This window comes from Tachyglossus aculeatus, chromosome 10 (genome assembly GCF_015852505.1).
Source record: "Tachyglossus aculeatus isolate mTacAcu1 chromosome 10, mTacAcu1.pri, whole genome shotgun sequence".
NCBI classification, from domain to species: Eukaryota; Metazoa; Chordata; class Mammalia; order Monotremata; family Tachyglossidae; genus Tachyglossus; species Tachyglossus aculeatus.
Genome location: NC_052075.1, coordinates 59,359,011 through 59,375,655, shown reverse-complemented (window position 1 = coordinate 59,375,655; position 16,645 = coordinate 59,359,011). Strand labels below are relative to the sequence as shown.

At 54.5% G+C, this 16,645-nt stretch overlaps 1 protein-coding gene across 1 annotated transcript; it reads left to right on the top strand.

Moving 5' to 3' along the window:
- The first annotated feature begins 3,834 nt into the window (after positions 1-3,834).
- Positions 3,835-16,567, top strand: CS (citrate synthase). Its single transcript, XM_038752805.1, has 11 exons — positions 3,835-3,876; positions 13,132-13,179; positions 13,416-13,523; positions 13,638-13,703; positions 13,781-13,912; positions 14,034-14,222; positions 14,531-14,730; positions 14,829-14,958; positions 15,067-15,168; positions 15,267-15,476; positions 15,572-16,567. The coding sequence occupies exons 1-11, from the start codon at positions 3,835-3,837 to the stop codon at positions 15,740-15,742; spliced, it is 1,398 nt and encodes a 465-aa protein (XP_038608733.1). The 3' UTR covers positions 15,743-16,567.
- Positions 16,568-16,645: the final 78 nt, after the last annotated feature.

The following is a 16,645-nucleotide window of genomic DNA, read 5'->3' as shown; positions in this document are numbered from 1 at the left end:
CAGTGCTGGGCACGTAATAAGCTCAAAACAGCATAAAGAAAAACCCAAACCCTCCATCCCCAAGGACCAGGTTGGAACAGGAGGTCCCAGGAGCTTGATCGAAGCTGTTTGGGAGAGGGGCTGAGCCAGGTTGGTCCTCTTCTTGTTCTCTCACTCATGCAACTTATTTTATTTTACTTGTACATATTTACTAGTCTATATTTTGTCAACAATGTGCATCTAGCTTTACATCCATTTATTCTGATGACACCTGTCCACATGTTTTGTTTTGTCATCTGCCTCCCCCTTCTAGACTGTGAGCCCGTCGTTGGGTAGGGACCGTCTCCATATGTCGCCGCCTTGTACTTCCCAAGCGCTTAGTCCAGTGCTCTGCACACAGTAAGCGCTCAATAAATACAACTGAATGAATGAATGAAACCGCACCCCGCCATGTCCTCTTCTCCCCAAGCTGTAGGGCCTTGACCCCCTCCGTCCCCCAAGGTCAGGGTGACCAGGGGGCCTGCAGCCCATGGGGCATTCCCCAGCTTCCCTGTCCTTTTCCTCCAGGCCCGGAGCCCACTTGGCAGCCGAGCCTAGACCTGGAGAAGAACCCGCTCCGCGGGCCCAACGCCCGATCTCCACCTTGGGAACTACCAGGTGGTTCCTCCTGCCAGGTCCTGGGCAGCTAGTCAGTCTTTCTGCCTGTCCACCCGACTGTCCATCTATTCCCGAGCTTCCCAAGGCAGCTGCCCTGCTGCGGATCACTGACCTCAGGAACCCGGATCTCTGAACACCCTCTGGAGGGCACGAAGTTGGGAAATAAATACTTTCACCCCCCACCTCCCTCCCCCACCCCGCCCCGACTCTGGTAACCAGAGCTTTGATGTAGCCACCCGACCAGAGGCAGCAGAGACCAGAGCTGACCCTCTCGTGATCCCTCGGCCAGGCCTGGACCATCCCCAAGAGTCCTTGCTGACCAGGCTCCGGAGGAGGAGGGGCAGGGCCACAGCCCTGGCCGGGGAATGCCAGTCACGGAGGCAAAACCCCCGCATCTCGTGTCATTCATTCAATCGTATTTATTGAGCGCTTGCTATGTGCCGAGCGCTGTCCCCGAAGGGCCTGAGGGAAGGTGGTGCTCGTGGGGCAGGGGCTGGGAAGAAGGGCTGCCCCCCTCTCTTTTCCCCCCACCCCCAATATCCGAGTGGTGGCCACGGCCCAGGCTGAGAGAGGGGGTGAGGCGGGCTGCTCAAAGGCCCCTCACAGCCAGTTCCTTGTGCAAACTGGGTCACCGATCAGGCCGGGAAGATGTGCCCCAGCCAAGTGGGGGAAGGGGCATGAGGTGGGCAGTGCCAGGGAGAGAAGGCTAGGCTACGGGGGGATGGGGAGATAGAGCCCCAGTCACCAGGCTGGATCTCACCAGGAATAAGAGTGATGGAGTCGTGGAAGGGGGTGGTCACCGGTGGTCTCCGGCTGGAGGTCAGAGGAAGAATCAATCAATCAATCAATCAATCGTATTTACTGAGCGCTTACTGTGTGCAGAGCACTGTACTAAGCACTTGGGAAGTACAAGTCGGCAACATATAGAGACGGTCCCTACCCACCAGTGGGCTCACAGTCTAGTAGCAGCGTGGCTCAGTGAAAAGAGCACGGGCTTGAGAGTCAGAGGTCGTGGGTCCAAATCCAAGTCACGTCACTTCCCTGTGCCTCTGTTCCCTCATCTGTAAAATGGGGGTGAAGACTGTGCGCCCCACGTGGGACAACCTGATCACCCTGTATCCTCCCTTAGAACAGTGCTTTGCACATAGTCGGTGCTTAACAATTGCCATCATTATTATTACGTGGGCTGGCCCTCTGCTTTTCTGGAGTGGCTGGGGAGGGAATGATGGGCGGATCGGGGGCTTCTCTGGAGGTTACGGGGGGATTCACTAGACTGTGAGCCCGTTGTTGGGTAGGGACCGTCTCTATCTGTTGCGGACTTGTACTTCCCAAGCGCTTAGTCCAGTGAGCCCGTTGTTGGGTAGGGACCGTCTTTATCTGTTGCTGACTTTTACTTCCCAAGCGCTTAGTCCAGTGCTCTGCACACAGTAAGCGCTCACTACATACGACTGAATAATAATAATAATGATGATGGCATTTATTAAGTGCTTACTGTGTGCAAAGCACTGTTCTAATTACTGGGGAGGTTACAAGGTGATCAGGTTGTCCCCCAGGGGGCTCACAGTCTTAATCCCCATTTTCCACGAGGTAACTGAGGCCCAGAGAAGTGAAGTGACGTGCCCAAAGTCACATAGCTGACAAGTGGCGGAGCCGGGATTCAAACCCATGACCTCTGACTCTAAAGCCCGGGCTCTGTTCACTGAGTCACGCTGCTTCTCTACCTGTATATATGTTTCTACATACTTATTACTCTATTTATTCATTTATTTTACTTGTATGCATCTATTCTATTTATTTTATTTTGTTAGTATGTTTGGTTTTGTTCTGTCTCCCCCTTCTAGACTGCGAGCCCACTGCTGGGTAGGGACTGTCTCTATATGTTGCCAACTTGTACTTCCCAAGCGCTTAGTCCAGTGCTCTGCACACAGTAAGCGCTCAATAAATACGATTGATTGATTGATTGAATGAACTGTGTCCGGGGCGCGGGTGCGGGCCGGATCCCGTCACCGGTCGCCGTCCTCGACAATGGGATTCCAAGGTTTTCCCAGGCTGGATCCGGCCTCCGTTGCCTTCATTCAGTCAATCAATCAATCGTATTTATTGAGCGCTTACTGTGTGCAGAGCACTGGACTAAGCGCTTGGGAAGTCCAAGTTGGCAACATAGAGAGACAGTCCCTACCCAACAGTGGGCTCACAGTCTAAAAGGGGGAGACGGAGAACAAAACCAAACATACTAACAAAATAAAATAGAATAGATATGTACAATTAAAATAGAGTAATAAATATGTACATATATACATATATCCAGGTGCTGTGGGGAAGGGAAGGAGGTAAGATGGGGGGATGGAGAGGGGGACGACGGGGAGAGGAAGGAAGGGGCTCAGTCTGGGAAGGCCTCCTGGAGGAGGTGAGCTCTCAATAGGGCCTGGAAGGGAGGAAGAGTCGTATTTATTGAGCGCTTCCTGAGTGCTTTTAGACTGTGGGCCCACTGTTGGGTAGGGACCGTCTCTATATCATCAATCGTATTTATTGAGCGCTTACTATGTGCAGAGCACTGGACTAAGCGCTCTATATGTTGCCAACTTGTCCTTCCCAAGCGCTTAGTCCAGTGCTCTGCACACAGGAAGCGCTCAATAAATACTTTTGATTGATTGATTGATTGATTGAATCGTATTTATTGAGCGCTTCCTGTGTGCAGGGGGACCGGCCCATCGCGGGCCAAGGTCACGGCCGCCACTGGGCCCTGACTGACCCCGAGGGGCGGGATGACGTCATCGACAGGGCACGCTTCCGAGGCCCGGCTCTTCAGGCACCGCCGCGGCCGCCTATGGTCCACCAGGCCACGCCCCCCGATTAGAATAGACACGCCCACAACCGCCACCTGGTCCCCGCCTCCCAGCCAATGGGCGTCCTCGCCTGCGGCCCCGCCCCCTCGTCCCCGCCTCCCCGCCAATGGGCGTCCTCGCCGGCGGCCCCGCCCCTCTCGTTGGGGGCGCGCCCCCGCCGCTGCGCCTGAGGCGGGGCGCCCGCGAGGACCCCGGCCTGGCTGCGCGCTCCCCGCGGCCGCCTCCCTTCAACCTTGTCCCCGCCTCAGCGCGGCGATTCCCTTTCCTTCCTTCTCCCTTTTCCCTTTTTCCTCCTTCTCCCGTTTTCCTTCTCCCCCTTCCCGGCTCCGCTCCCGTCCCGGCAGCCCCCGCCATGGCCCTGTTCTCCGCGGCCGCGCGGCTCCTCGGCGCCAAGGTGAGTGCGCGCGCCGGCGCGGGCCGACGCCCCCGGCATCCCCGCGCGCGCGCGCGCGCCCGCGCGCCCTTAAAGGGCCCGCGCGCCACGTGCGGCTCGGGAATCAATCAATCAATCGTATTTATTGAGCGCTTGCTGTGTGCGGAGCACTGCACTAAGCGCAAGTTGGGAACATATAGAGACGGTCCCCACCCAACAGGGGGCTCACAGTCTAGAAGGGGGAGGCAATCAATCAATCAATCGTATTTATTGAGCGCTTACTGTGTGCAGAGCACTGTACTAAGCGCTTGGGAAGTCCAGGTTGGCAACATATAGAGACAGTCCCTACCCAACAGTGGGCTCACAATCAATCAATCAGTCGTATTTATTGAGCGCCTACTGTGTGCAGAGCACTGTACTAAGCGCTTGGGAAGTCCAGGTTGGCAACATATAGAGACAGTCCCTACCCAACAGTGGGCTCGCAATCAATCAATCAGTCGTATTTATTGAGCGCCTACTGTGTGCAGAGCACTGGACTAAGCGCTTGGGAAGTCCAAGTTGGCACCCTATAGAGACGGTCCCTACCCAACAGTGGGCCTAGAAGGGGGAGACAGAGAACAAAACCAAACGTATTAAAATAAAATAAATAGAATAGATATGTACAAGCAAAATAGAGTAATAAATATGTACAAACATATGTACATATATACAGGTGCTGTGGGGAAGGGACGGAGGTAATCAATCGTATTTATTGAGCGCTTACTGTGTGCAGAGCACTGGACTAAGCGCTTGGGAAGTCCAAGTTGGCAGCATCTAGATACAGTCCCTACCCAACAGCGGGCTCACAGTCTAGAAGGGGGAGACAGAGAACAAAACCAAACGTATTAACAAAATAAAATAAACAGATATGTACAAGTAAAGTAAATAAATAAATAGAGTAATAAATATGTACAAACATATATACATAGAGCTCACCTCCTCCAGGAGGCCTTCCCAGACTGAGCCCCTTCCTTTCCCCCCCCCATCCCCCTCTCCATCCCCCCATCTTACCTCCTTCCCTTCCCCACAGCACCTGTATATATGTTTGTACATATTTATTACTCTATTTATTTTACTTGTACGTATCTATTTTATTCTGTTAGTATGTTTGGTTTTGTTCTCTGTCTCCCCCTTTTAGACTGCGAGCCCACTGTTGGGTAGGGACCGTCTCTCTAGGTTGCCAACTTGTACTTCCCAAGCGCTTAGTACAGTGCTCTGCACACAGTAAGCGCTCAATAAATACGATTGATTGATATACAGGTGCTGTGGGGAAGGGAAGGAGGTAAGACTCTCCTGACCCCAATCCCCGGCCAGGCTTCGAAGCAGACAGCGGCCCACTGCCCCGGGAGGAGCTGGGGGCCTAAGCCTGCCCGGAATGTTCAGTCGCACTTAATAATAATAATAATAATAATAAAATAATAATAATAATAAGGATAGCATTTATTAAGTGCTTACTCTGTGCAAAGCACTGCTCTAAGCGCAGGAGAGGTTAACAAGGTGATCAGGTTGTCCCACCGGGGGCTCCCAGTCTTCATCCCCATTTTACAGATGAGGGAACTGAGGCCCAGAGAAGTTGTGACTTAATAATAATAATGGTGGTATTTATTAAGTGCCTACTATGTGCAAAGCACTGTTCTAAGCACAGGGGAGGTTAACAAGGTGATCAGGTTGTCCCACGGGGGGCTCCCAGTCTTCATCCCCATTTTACAGATGAGGGAACTGAGGCCCAGAGAAGTTGTGACATAATAATAATAATGATGGTATTTATTAAGCGCTTACTATGTGCAAAGCACTGTTCTAAGCGCTGGGGAGGTGACAAGGTGATCAGGTTGTCCCCCGGGGGGCGCACAGTTTTAATCCCCATTTTACAGATGAGGGAACTGAGGCCCAGAGAAGTTGTGACTTAATAATAATAATGCTGGTATTCATTAAGCGCTTACTATGTGCAAAGCACTGTTCTAAGCGCAGGGGAGGTTAACAAGGTGATCAGGTTGTCCCACGGGGGGCTCCCAGTCTTCATCCCCATTTTACAGATGACGGAACTGAGGCCCAGAGAAGTTAAGTGACTTAATAATAATAATAATAATAATAATGATGGTGTTTAAGTGCTTACTATGTACAAAGCACTGTTCTAAGCGCAGGGGAGGTTAACAAGGTGATCAACTTATGTTGCCAACTTGTACTTCCCAAGCTCTTAGTACAGTGCTCTGCACACAGTAAGCGCTCAATAAATACGATTGATTGATTGATTGATTGATCGATCAGGTTGCCCCACAGGGGGCTCCCAGTCTTCACCCCCATTTTACAGATGAGGGAACTAAGGCCCAGAGAAGTTGTGACTTAATAATAATAATAATAATAATAATGATGGTATTTATTAAGCCCGGGCTCTTTCCACTGAGTCACACATTTATTGAGCGCCTGCTGCGCGCAGAGCACTGCACTAAGCACCTGGAAAGGCCAATACAGCAATAAGGAGAGGCAGAACCTGCCCTCATCGGGCTTATATGGCAAGGGGCCCGGAGACCCTCCAGCTTTGGAGAAAACGCCGCCAACGCTCCGGCCCCGCCTCGGGATAGCCTGCCCCGGGCCGGGACACTGGAGGAGATGCCCGGGGTCACCCTCGGACGGATGGACGGACGGACGGACACCCACCTCTCACCCTCCCCTGGCCCTGGCTGCTCCTCCCTGCCACCGGCCGAGTCCCAGGGAGACGGGTCGGGAAAGCAGCGTGGCTCAGTGGGAAGAGCCCGGGCTTTGGAGTCAGAGGTCGTGGGTTCAAATCCCAGCTCCGCCAGTTGTCAGCTGTGTGACTTTGGGCAAGTCACTGGGCCTCAGTTCCCTCATCTGTAAAATGGGGATTAACACTGTGAGCCCCCCGTGGGTCAACCTGATCACCTTGTAACCTCCCCAGCGCTTAGAACAGTGCTTTGCATGTAGTAAGCGCTTAATAAATGCCATTATTATTGTTATTATTATTGCCCCCTCTCTGACCGCAGGGCCGGGGTCCCGCCGAGGGAGGGGCTCCTCGGGGTAACCCGGACCTGAGCCGAGCGCGGGGAGGAGGCCCCCGAGGCAGCCCGTTCTCTCTTCCTCCCTTCAAGGCCCTACTGAGAGCTCACCTCCTCCAGGAGGCCTTCCCAGACTGAGCCCCTTCCTTCCTCTCCCCCTCGTCCCCCTCTCCATCCCCCCCATCTTACCTCCTTCCCTTCCCCACAGCACCTGTATATATGTATATATGTTTGTACATATTTATTACTCTATTTATTTTACTTGTACATATCTATTCTATTTATTTTATTTTGTTAGTATGTTTGGTTTTGTTCTGTGTCTCCCCCTTTTAGACTGTGAGCCCACTGTTGGGTAGGGACTGTCTCTATCTGTTGCCAACTTGGACTTCCCAAGCGCTTAGTACAGTGCTCTGCACACAGTAGGTGCTCAATAAATACGATTGATTGATTGATTGACTGAACGGCAGACTGGGTGGACAGACAGACAGGCAGGCAGGGAGGGTCAACTCCTTGCTGGGACGCCTGAAGAGTTGAGGGGTGTCGGGGTGGGGGCCGAAGGGAGGGACAAAGCCCACCCCAGCTGGACGCCAGGAGGAGGAGGAGGAGGAGGAGAAAGAGGGCGAGGGCCTCCGGGGCAGTGGCGTTGCGGGTGAGCAAGGCTGGGCCCTGGCTGCAAGCCCCCGGGGGTTCACCAGGATGGGCACAGACCCTGTCCCACTTGGGGCTCACACTCTTAATCCCCATTTTACAGAAGAGGTGACTGAGGCCTTTTAGACTGTGAGCCCACTGTTGGGTAGGGACTGTCTCTATATGTTGCCAACTTGTACTTCCCAAGCGCTTAGTACAGTGCTCTGCATACAGTAAGCGCTCAATAAATACGATTGATTGATTGATTGAGGCCCAGAGAAGTGAAGTGACTTGCCCGAGTAGACATGTGGCAGTGTCAGGATTAGAACCCAGATCCGTGCTCTACCCACTAACCCACGCTGCTTCCCAGTCGAGTGTTTTGTTTTGCTGTCTGCCCCCGCCCCCCACAACTCTAGACTGTGAGCCCGTTGTTGGGTAGGGACCCCGTCTCTATATGTTGCCGACTTGTACTTCCCAAGCGCTTAGTACAGTGCTGTGCACACCGTAAGCGCGCAATAAATAGGATTGAATGAAGGAATGTAATTTAGCAGAGTTGGTAGGCGGTGCCCCCGGCCCATAAAGAGCTGAGGTTTGAAAGGAGGAGGCAGTCATTAAAATAAATCAGGGCTGTGTACGTGAGTGTTCAGGGGCCAAAGGCGAGGTGAATAAAAGGTACAAATTCAAGGGCAAGGGTAACGGAAGAGGGAATGGGGGAAAATGAGGGCCTCGTCTGTTTCAGGCAGCAGCCAGTCGGTCAGTATTTGCTCGGTGTTTTCTCCGTGCATAGAGCTGAGCTGAGCCCCCAGGAGAGGACAGCAGAATTAGGACAATTCTAATTGTCCAGGAGAGGACAATCAAAATTTTATTCTGACGCCTTGACACCTGTCCACGTGTTTTGTTTTGTTGTCTGCCTTCCCCTTCTAGACTGTGAGCCCGTTGCTGGGTAGGGACCGTCTCTATATGTTGCCAGCTTGTAGTTCCCAAGCGCTTAGTACAGTGCTCTGCACACCGTAAGCGCTCAATAAATACGATTGAATGAATAGGTAAATGAGATCCCTGCCCTCGAGAAACTTTCAGTTTAGTGGGGGAGATAGGGATTATGATGGCATTTATTAAGTGCTTACTAAGCACCGTTCTAAACGCTGGGGAGGTTACAAGGCGATCAGGTTGTCCCACGGGAAGCTCCACAGTCTTAATCCCCATTTTACAGATGAGGGAACTAAGGCCCAGAGAAGTTGGTGACTTGCCCAAAGTCACACAGCTGACGGTGGAGCTGGGATTTGAACCCATGACCTCTGACTCCGAAGCCCGGGCTTTTCCCACTGAGCCACGCTGCTTCTCTGATTGAAATGTTCTACAGTCACGTGGGAGGAGGAAAGGTGGAGATATATATCATCATAGTAATAATTAATATATAATATACGTGCATGGGTTTGGGCGTAAGTAGTGGACTATGGAAGAGGGTGTGGGCAGGTGCCATGTGCTCCAGACTGGCCGCCGCCCTCAGTCTCCCCAGCCTTCCCAGACCTTGGGATGGAGGTGTCATTCAGTTCATTCAGTCGTATTTATTGAGCGCTTACTGTGTGCAGAGCGCTGTACTAAACCCTTGGGACTTGGGCCCCACTGAGGACAGGCCCCAGCCTCCTCCATTGTCCTGTGGCCTGGTGATCCCTGGGTCAGGCCACCGCTGCAGTAGTATTGAGGGCAGGGGACGGCCCCTTCTGTACCCTTCCATCCGTGCCACCCCCAACCTCTGGCATCTGACAGGGTTATTGGGGTCCGCCTGTGGGCTCTGCTCCAGCCATTGATCAATCAATCAATCAATCAATTGTATTTATTGAGCACTTACTGTGTGCAGAGCGCTGTACTAAGCACTTGGGAAGTCCAAGTTGGCAACCTATAGAGACGGTCCCTACCCAACAGCGGGCTCACAGTCTAAAAGGGGGAGACAGAGAACAAAACCAAACATACTAACAGAATAAAATAAATAGAATAGATATGTACAAGTAAGATAAATAGAGTAATAAATATGTTCAAACATATATACATATATACAGGTGCTGTGGGGAAGGGAAGGAGGTAAGATGGGGGGATGGAGGGGGGACGAGGGGGAGAGGAAGGAAGGGGCTCAGTCTGGCAATCAATCAACCATCATCATCATCAATCGTATTTATTGAGCGCCTACTGTGTGCAGAGCACTGTACTAAGCACTTGGGAAGTCCAAGTTGGCAACATATAGAGACAGTCCCTACCCACCAGTGGGCTCACAGTCTAAAAGGGGAAGACAGAGAACAAAACCAAACATACTAACAAAATAAATAGAATAGATGTGTACAAGATAAATAGAGTAATAAATATGTACAAACATGTACAGATGCTGTGGGGAAGGGAAGGAGGTAAAATGGGGATGGAGAGGGGGACGAGGGGGAGAGGAAGGAAGGGAACAAAACCAAACATACTAACAAAATAAAATAAATAGAATAGATATGTACAAGATAAATAGAGTAATAAATATGTACAAACATATTGATCATGCGGAGAAATCACGGGGCCTGTGGGCCACCCCCTGCTCACCTGGGGCAGAGTTTCGCTCAATCAGATAGCAGCAGAAGCATGAGATTTAACCCATATGCACGTATTTATTACTCTGTTTATTTTACTTGTACATATTTATTCTGTTTAGTTAATATGTTTTGTTCTCTGTCTCCCCCTTCTAGACTGTGAGCCCACTGTTGGGTAGGGACCGTCTCTAGATGTTGCCGACTTGGACTTCCCAAGCGCTTAGTCCAGTGCTCTGCACACAGTAAGCGCTCAATAAACACGATTGATTGATGAACAGCTGCCTGCCCTGCCCCACCTCACCATCCTGGGGGTCGGGGTGGAAGCTGGGAGACTGGGCTGGATGTCTGACCGGGTCAGGGGGTCAAGCCCACCTTCACCCCTGTCCCCTTTGACCCAGGGGGTCAAAGAGGCCTGGCATTTACCCTGGCCCAAGGTGAGCCGATCAGGAAGCAGGGGATTGACTGGGGGATTGAGGCTGGGCTGTGGGGAGGGGCCCAAAAGCGGGCACACCCACTGCCAACTTCCTGTTCCGCAACTGAATGTAAGGACTTAAGAATGTAAGTCGAAGAGCCCGGGCTTTGGAGTCAGAGGTCATGGGTTCAAACCCCAGCTCCGCCAATTGTCAGCTGTGTGACTCTGGGCAAGTCACTTAACTTCTCTGTGCCTCAGTTGCCTCATCCGTAAAATGGGGATTGAGACTGTGAGCCCCACGTGGGACAACCTGATCACCTTGTGACATCCCCAGCGCTTAGAACAGTGCTTTGCATGTAGTAAGCGCTTAATAAATGCCATCATTATTATTATTTTAGACTGTGAGCCCACCTTTTAGACTGTGAGCCCACTGTTGGGTAGGGACTGTCTCTATATGTGGCCTGCTTGTACTTCCCAAGCGCTTAGTACAGTGCCCTGCTCACAGTAAGCGCTCAATAAATATGATTGATTGATGGGAAAGCCCAAACCCGCCCTGCCCACCCCCCCTTGGATGGGTGGTAGGTGGGGCCTCACTCAGCAGGACTGACTTTGGTTAGCCACCTTAATATTATTCCCACACTGAGCCCCCTCCTTCCCCTCCCCACAGCACCTGTATATGTTTGTACAGATTTATTACTCTATTTTACTTGTACATATTTACTATTCCATTTATTTCATTTTGCTAATATGTTTTGTTTTGTTGTCTGTCTCCCCCTTGTAGACTGTGAGCCCGCTGTTGGGTAGGGACCGTCTCTATATGTTGCCAACCTGTACTGCCCAAGCGCTTAGTACAGCGCTCTGCACACAGAGCACTGAATGAATCATCATCATCATCAATCGTATTTATTGAGCGCTTACTGTGTGCAGAGCACTGGACTAAGCGCTTGGGAAGTCCAAGTTGGCAACATCTAGAGACAGTCCCTACCCAATAGTGGGCTCACAGTCTAAAAGGGGGAGACAGAGAACAAAACCAAACATACTAACAAAATAAAATAAATAGAATAGATATGTACAAGTAAAATAAATAAATAAATAGAGTAATAAATATGTACAAACATATATACATATATACAGGGCATGAATAATGATGATAATAATGATACTTTAGAGCTCATTATGTGTAAAGCACTGTTCCTTTCTAAGCGCTGGAGTAGATAGAAGCCAGTCTGCTTGGACACAGTCCCTGTCCCACGTGGGGCTCATAGTCTAAGGGGATGAGTAGGATTTAATCCTACTCATTCAGAGAAGCAGCGGGGCTCAGTGGAAAGAGCCCGGGCTTTGGAGTCAGAGGTCAGGGGTTCGAATCCTGGCTCTGCCAGTTGTCAGCTGTGTGACTTTGGGCAAGTTACTTCACTTCTCTGGGCCTCAGTTCCCTCATCTGTAAAATGGGGATTAAGATTGTGAGCCGCTTGTGGGACAACCTGATCACCTTGTAACCTCCCCAGCGCCTAGAACAGTGCTTTGCATATAGTAAGCACTTAATAAATGCCATTATTATTATTAATCCCCATTTTACAGATGAGGTAATGGAGGCCTAGAGAAGTTGTGACTTGCCCGAGGTCACACAGCGGACACATGGCGGAGCTGGCATTAGAACGATAGTAATGTGGTGTTTGTTAAGGGCTTATTATGTGCCAGGCACTTTACTAAGCGCTGGGTTAGATCATCGGGTAATCGGGTTGGTACCTAGACCTAGGTCCTCCGACTTCCAAGCTCGTGCTCTTTCCACTAGGCCAGTGTTGCTTCTGTGCCTCGCAGCTTGGCAAGTGTATATATGTTTGTACATATTTATTACTCTATTTATTTATTTATTTATTTATTTTACTTGTACATAGCTATTCTATTTATTTTATTTTGTTAGTATGTTTGGTTTTGTTCTCTGTCTCCCCCTTTTAGACTGTGAGCCCACTGTTGGGTAGGGACTGTCTCTATATGTTGCCAATTTGTACTTCCCAAGCACTTAGTACAGTGCTCTGCACATAGTAAGCGCTCAGTAAATACGATTGATGATGATGATGATGAAGTAAAAGCATTTTGGGGCTGCGTAGGCCTGCACCTGGAGCAAGCGAGGGGTCAAGTCCCCCGGAGAGCTGACTGGATTCAGCAAGAACCTAGAGACGGAGGGAGGGCAGCGGTGGCCCCCATAAAGGCGGGGGGCTGTCTTGGCTGTTCAAACCCCCCATCGGCTGGCCTGGGGTGGGTTGAGCGTGGAAGCAGAGCTCCTTCCGTGCCCCCCGTGCCCCCTGCCTGGCACTCGCAGCCTGCTGGATCAGGGGGATCGCTGGGGAGGTTCTGGAAAGGTGGTGGTGGCGGTTACTGCCGCAACTCCACTCCAAAAGCCCCACCTGAGCCTCCGGGCCGCTTTGGGGCTCGTGGCGGCGCCCGCGTTGGTGCCTTGGGGCTGCTTAACCCTGGAGGCAGGCATGAGGGGAATGAACAGTTGTCCATCCCCCCGCAAACACACCCAGCCCTGGTTTCCTTCCACCTTAGCACAGCTGGGGCATGGTCTGTTCAGGTTGGCTTTCAGGGGGGTTCTCACCCCTCTCCTCACCTTGTTCCCCCACAGAACGCACCGTGCCTGGTGTCTGCTGCTCGACATGCCAGTGCTTCCACAGTGAGTGCCCGGAAAGGGGATGGGGCCTCTGAGGGCCAGGGGGCCGTGGGCGGGTGGGGCCTTGCCCGGAGGTCATCCTGGCTGACCCGTTTGCCCGGCTGCATTGACTGGCCGGGATGGAGAGGGGCAGAGGGGAGGGGCAAGGTGTGATGGCCTCTATGCTGGTTGGGGGTTAGACCAAGCCGATCCCTCACCTCCTCCTCCTCCTCTGCTCCCCTGCCCTCCCTTCCCCTCAGAACCTGAAGGATGTCCTCACCAACATGGTCCCCAAGGAGCAGGCCCGGATCAAGAGCTTCAGGCAGCAGCACGGCAATACAGTGGTGGGGCAGATCACAGTGGACATGGTGAGGGACGGGCCCCAGGGTGGGGACTTTCGGGAGAGACGAAAGCTGGCTCGGGGTTGCCCCAGCTGACCGTTTCCACCCCCCCCCCCCCCCCCCCCCCCGATCTCTCCCCAGATGTATGGTGGCATGAGGGGCATGAAGGGGCTAATATACGAGACTTCGGTCCTAGATCCGGATGAGGTAAGGAGCCGTGCGAGTCCGTGTGTCTGACCGTTGTCCTCCAGACCCTCTAATGGTCCGTGTGCTCTTCCCCGCAGGGCATCCGTTTCCGTGGCTACAGCATCCCCGAGTGCCAGAAGTTGCTCCCCAAGGCCAAGGGTGGGGAGGAGCCCCTGCCCGAGGGGCTCTTCTGGCTGCTGGTGACCGGAGACGTCCCCACGCAGGAGCAGGTCAGACCCGCGGAGCCCCCGGCCGGGGGGATGCCGCTGTGAGGAGGTGGCCACGTTGCGGGGGGAGCTGCCCGACACACGGCCTTGCAAGGTTCAACCCCTGCTTTCCACCGCCCCCCAGGTGAGCTGGCTGTCCCAGGAGTGGGCCAAGCGGGCAGCCCTGCCCTCCCACGTGGTCACCATGCTGGACAACTTCCCCACCAATCTGCACCCCATGTCCCAGCTCAGCGCCGCTATCACCGCCCTCAACAGCGAGAGCAATTTTGCCCGGGCCTACTCCGAGGGCGTCCACCGCACCAAGTATTGGGAGGTAGGGGGCATCCCCCCCCCCGGCCCCGGGGTGGGGGCCGGCAGGAAAGGGGGTGCCCGGCCCTGAAGCTCGTTCCCAGAGAGGCCATGTGGAATGGGTGCCCTGTTTCTTTCTCCGCGGCACCTGGGCCCCTGCCCTGCCTAAGCGAGAGGTTCCCGGGGTGCTGGTGTTGGAGGTGGGTCTCCCTCGTGCCCTCTAGGGAGGGGGAGGCCGTGCCATCCTTCCAGAAGCCCCTGCTGAGGGCAGAGCGGCTTGGCACTGCCCCCGCTGAGCCGCCGCCCCGTTCTCGTCCGCAATACCGACATCAGCTGGTGTACGAGGACTGCATGGACCTGATCGCCAAGCTGCCCTGCGTCGCGGCCAAGATCTACCGGAACCTGTACCGCGAGGCCAGCAGCATCGGCGCCATCGACACCAAGCTGGACTGGTCCCACAACTTCACCAACATGCTGGGCTACACGGACGCCCAGTTCACCGAGCTCATGCGGCTCTACCTCACCATCCACAGGTGGGACGCGCGTGGGGGGCCGGCCGGGGGTGGGCTCAGGGCCGGGCGGCGTCTCCCCGGGTCCGAGCCCCTGCCTCTTTCCCTCCTCTTCCCCACAGTGACCACGAGGGTGGCAACGTCAGCGCTCACACCAGCCACCTGGTTGGCAGCGCCCTGTCCGACCCCTACCTGGCCTTCTCGGCCGCCATGAACGGGCTGGCGGGGCCGCTGCACGGACTGGCAAATCAGGTAATGGCGTGGTGCGCCGGCATCCGCCGGCCCCCTCCCTCCCGTCTCCCACCCCCCCCACCCTGCTCCCAACGATTTTTCCATTTTCCCACCTCTGTGCCCCCGCAGGAAGTGCTGGTGTGGCTGACCAGCCTGCAGAAGGAAGTTGGCGCGGACGTGTCCGACGAGAAGCTGCGCGATTACATCTGGAACACGCTCAACTCTGGACGGGTGAGGAGGGCCGGGTGGGGGCAGGTGGGCCCTGTCCGCGGGGGCCGGGGCTGAAGCTCCGGGCTTGCTCTGACCGTCGGTCGGTCGGTCGGTGCCAGGTGGTCCCAGGCTACGGGCACGCGGTGCTGAGGAAGACAGACCCGCGCTACACCTGCCAGCGGGAGTTTGCCCTGAAACACCTGCCCAATGACCCGCTGTTCAAGCTGGTGGCCCAGCTCTACAAGATCGTGCCCAATGTCCTGCTGGAGCAGGGCAAGGCCAAGAACCCCTGGCCCAACGTGGACGCTCACAGCGGCGTGCTGCTGCAGGTGAGGCCCTCGGGGAAGAGGGAGCGCCGGGGGGGCCGGGCGCCGGGCGACCCCGGAGGGGGCACGCGCTGATCCACGTCCCCGTTCCCCCGCAGTACTATGGCATGACGGAGATGAACTACTACACGGTGCTGTTCGGCGTGTCGCGGGCGCTGGGCGTGTTGGCTCAGCTCATCTGGAGCCGGGCGCTCGGCTTCCCCCTGGAGCGGCCCAAGTCCATGAGCACGGACGGCCTCATGCAGTTTGTGAGCTCCAAGTCGGGGTAGGCCGGCGGGCGGGCGGGCTGGCTGGCAGGAGGGCGAGAGCGCTGCCCGCGGCGGCGGCGGCGGCACAAGGGAGCCCTTCCCACGCGGTTCCCGGCCTCTGGGGGGCCAGGGCCCCCACGACTCTTAGCATTAGAACAGAGCAGAGACACTGACGCTAACGTTGCAGGTTATTTATGGAGTAAATTAAGACTTAAACGGCCCCGTTCCCCTACTGACCGGACGTTGACCGACCATAGACGAGAGACCGGCAGCGTGCCGCCACAGAACCCGGTCAGCAGCCACAGGGGTAGCCCCCCGCCATCCCCCAGAATCACGGTCACCCACTCCCACCAGCTCTGGCGCCCGGCTCCTCATTGTGGAGAGCACTGCGGCTGCCTCCCCCTTCAAGTTTTGCAGTGCTTGCAGGTGCCCCCCCCGCCCCCCCCCCACGTTGCCCTTGACCCCCACGGAGCCCCGGCATGAGGATGGTGCCTGCAGCCCCTCTCTTCCCGCCCCTCCCCGCCCCCCGCCGCTATTTATCAGTCCCGTGCCTGACCCTCTGTCGTCCAAACCATCCCCCCCCCCCCAGCCCGTGGGGAGCCTTGTTAGCACAGGTTCCCATGACTCAGAACTCTGCTGGCCCTGGTCCTCGAAGAAAGTTTGAAATACACTCCTCCCCGCCCTGCCCCGCGCCTGTGTGTGCCTCCCACCCCTGAGCCCGTGTGTTGAGACAGCCACATCATCCATTCTTCCCCCCACACCCAACCATGGGAACCGCTGAGAGTCGTGTTGGAGACTTCAGGTTCTTCTGTATAAAATGCAAAATAAATGTTTTTATTAACAAGGCTCAGCCTCTGGCCAATGGGGGTGCCTCTGGCGAGCAAGCCGAAGAATGGGGGTGAAAATCCCCGCCCTTACTGGATC

Excerpts from the sequence above, each read along its gene's own strand:
- CS (XM_038752805.1), top strand. The coding sequence starts at position 3,835 with ATGGCCCTGTTCTCCGCGGCCGCGCGGCTCCTCGGCGCCAAG. Across the intron at positions 13,704-13,780 it reads CGGTCCTAGATCCGGATGAG|GGCATCCGTTTCCGTGGCTA; the intron begins GTAAGGAGCCGT and ends TCTTCCCCGCAG. Across the intron at positions 14,731-14,828 it reads CTCTACCTCACCATCCACAG|TGACCACGAGGGTGGCAACG; the intron begins GTGGGACGCGCG and ends TCTTCCCCACAG.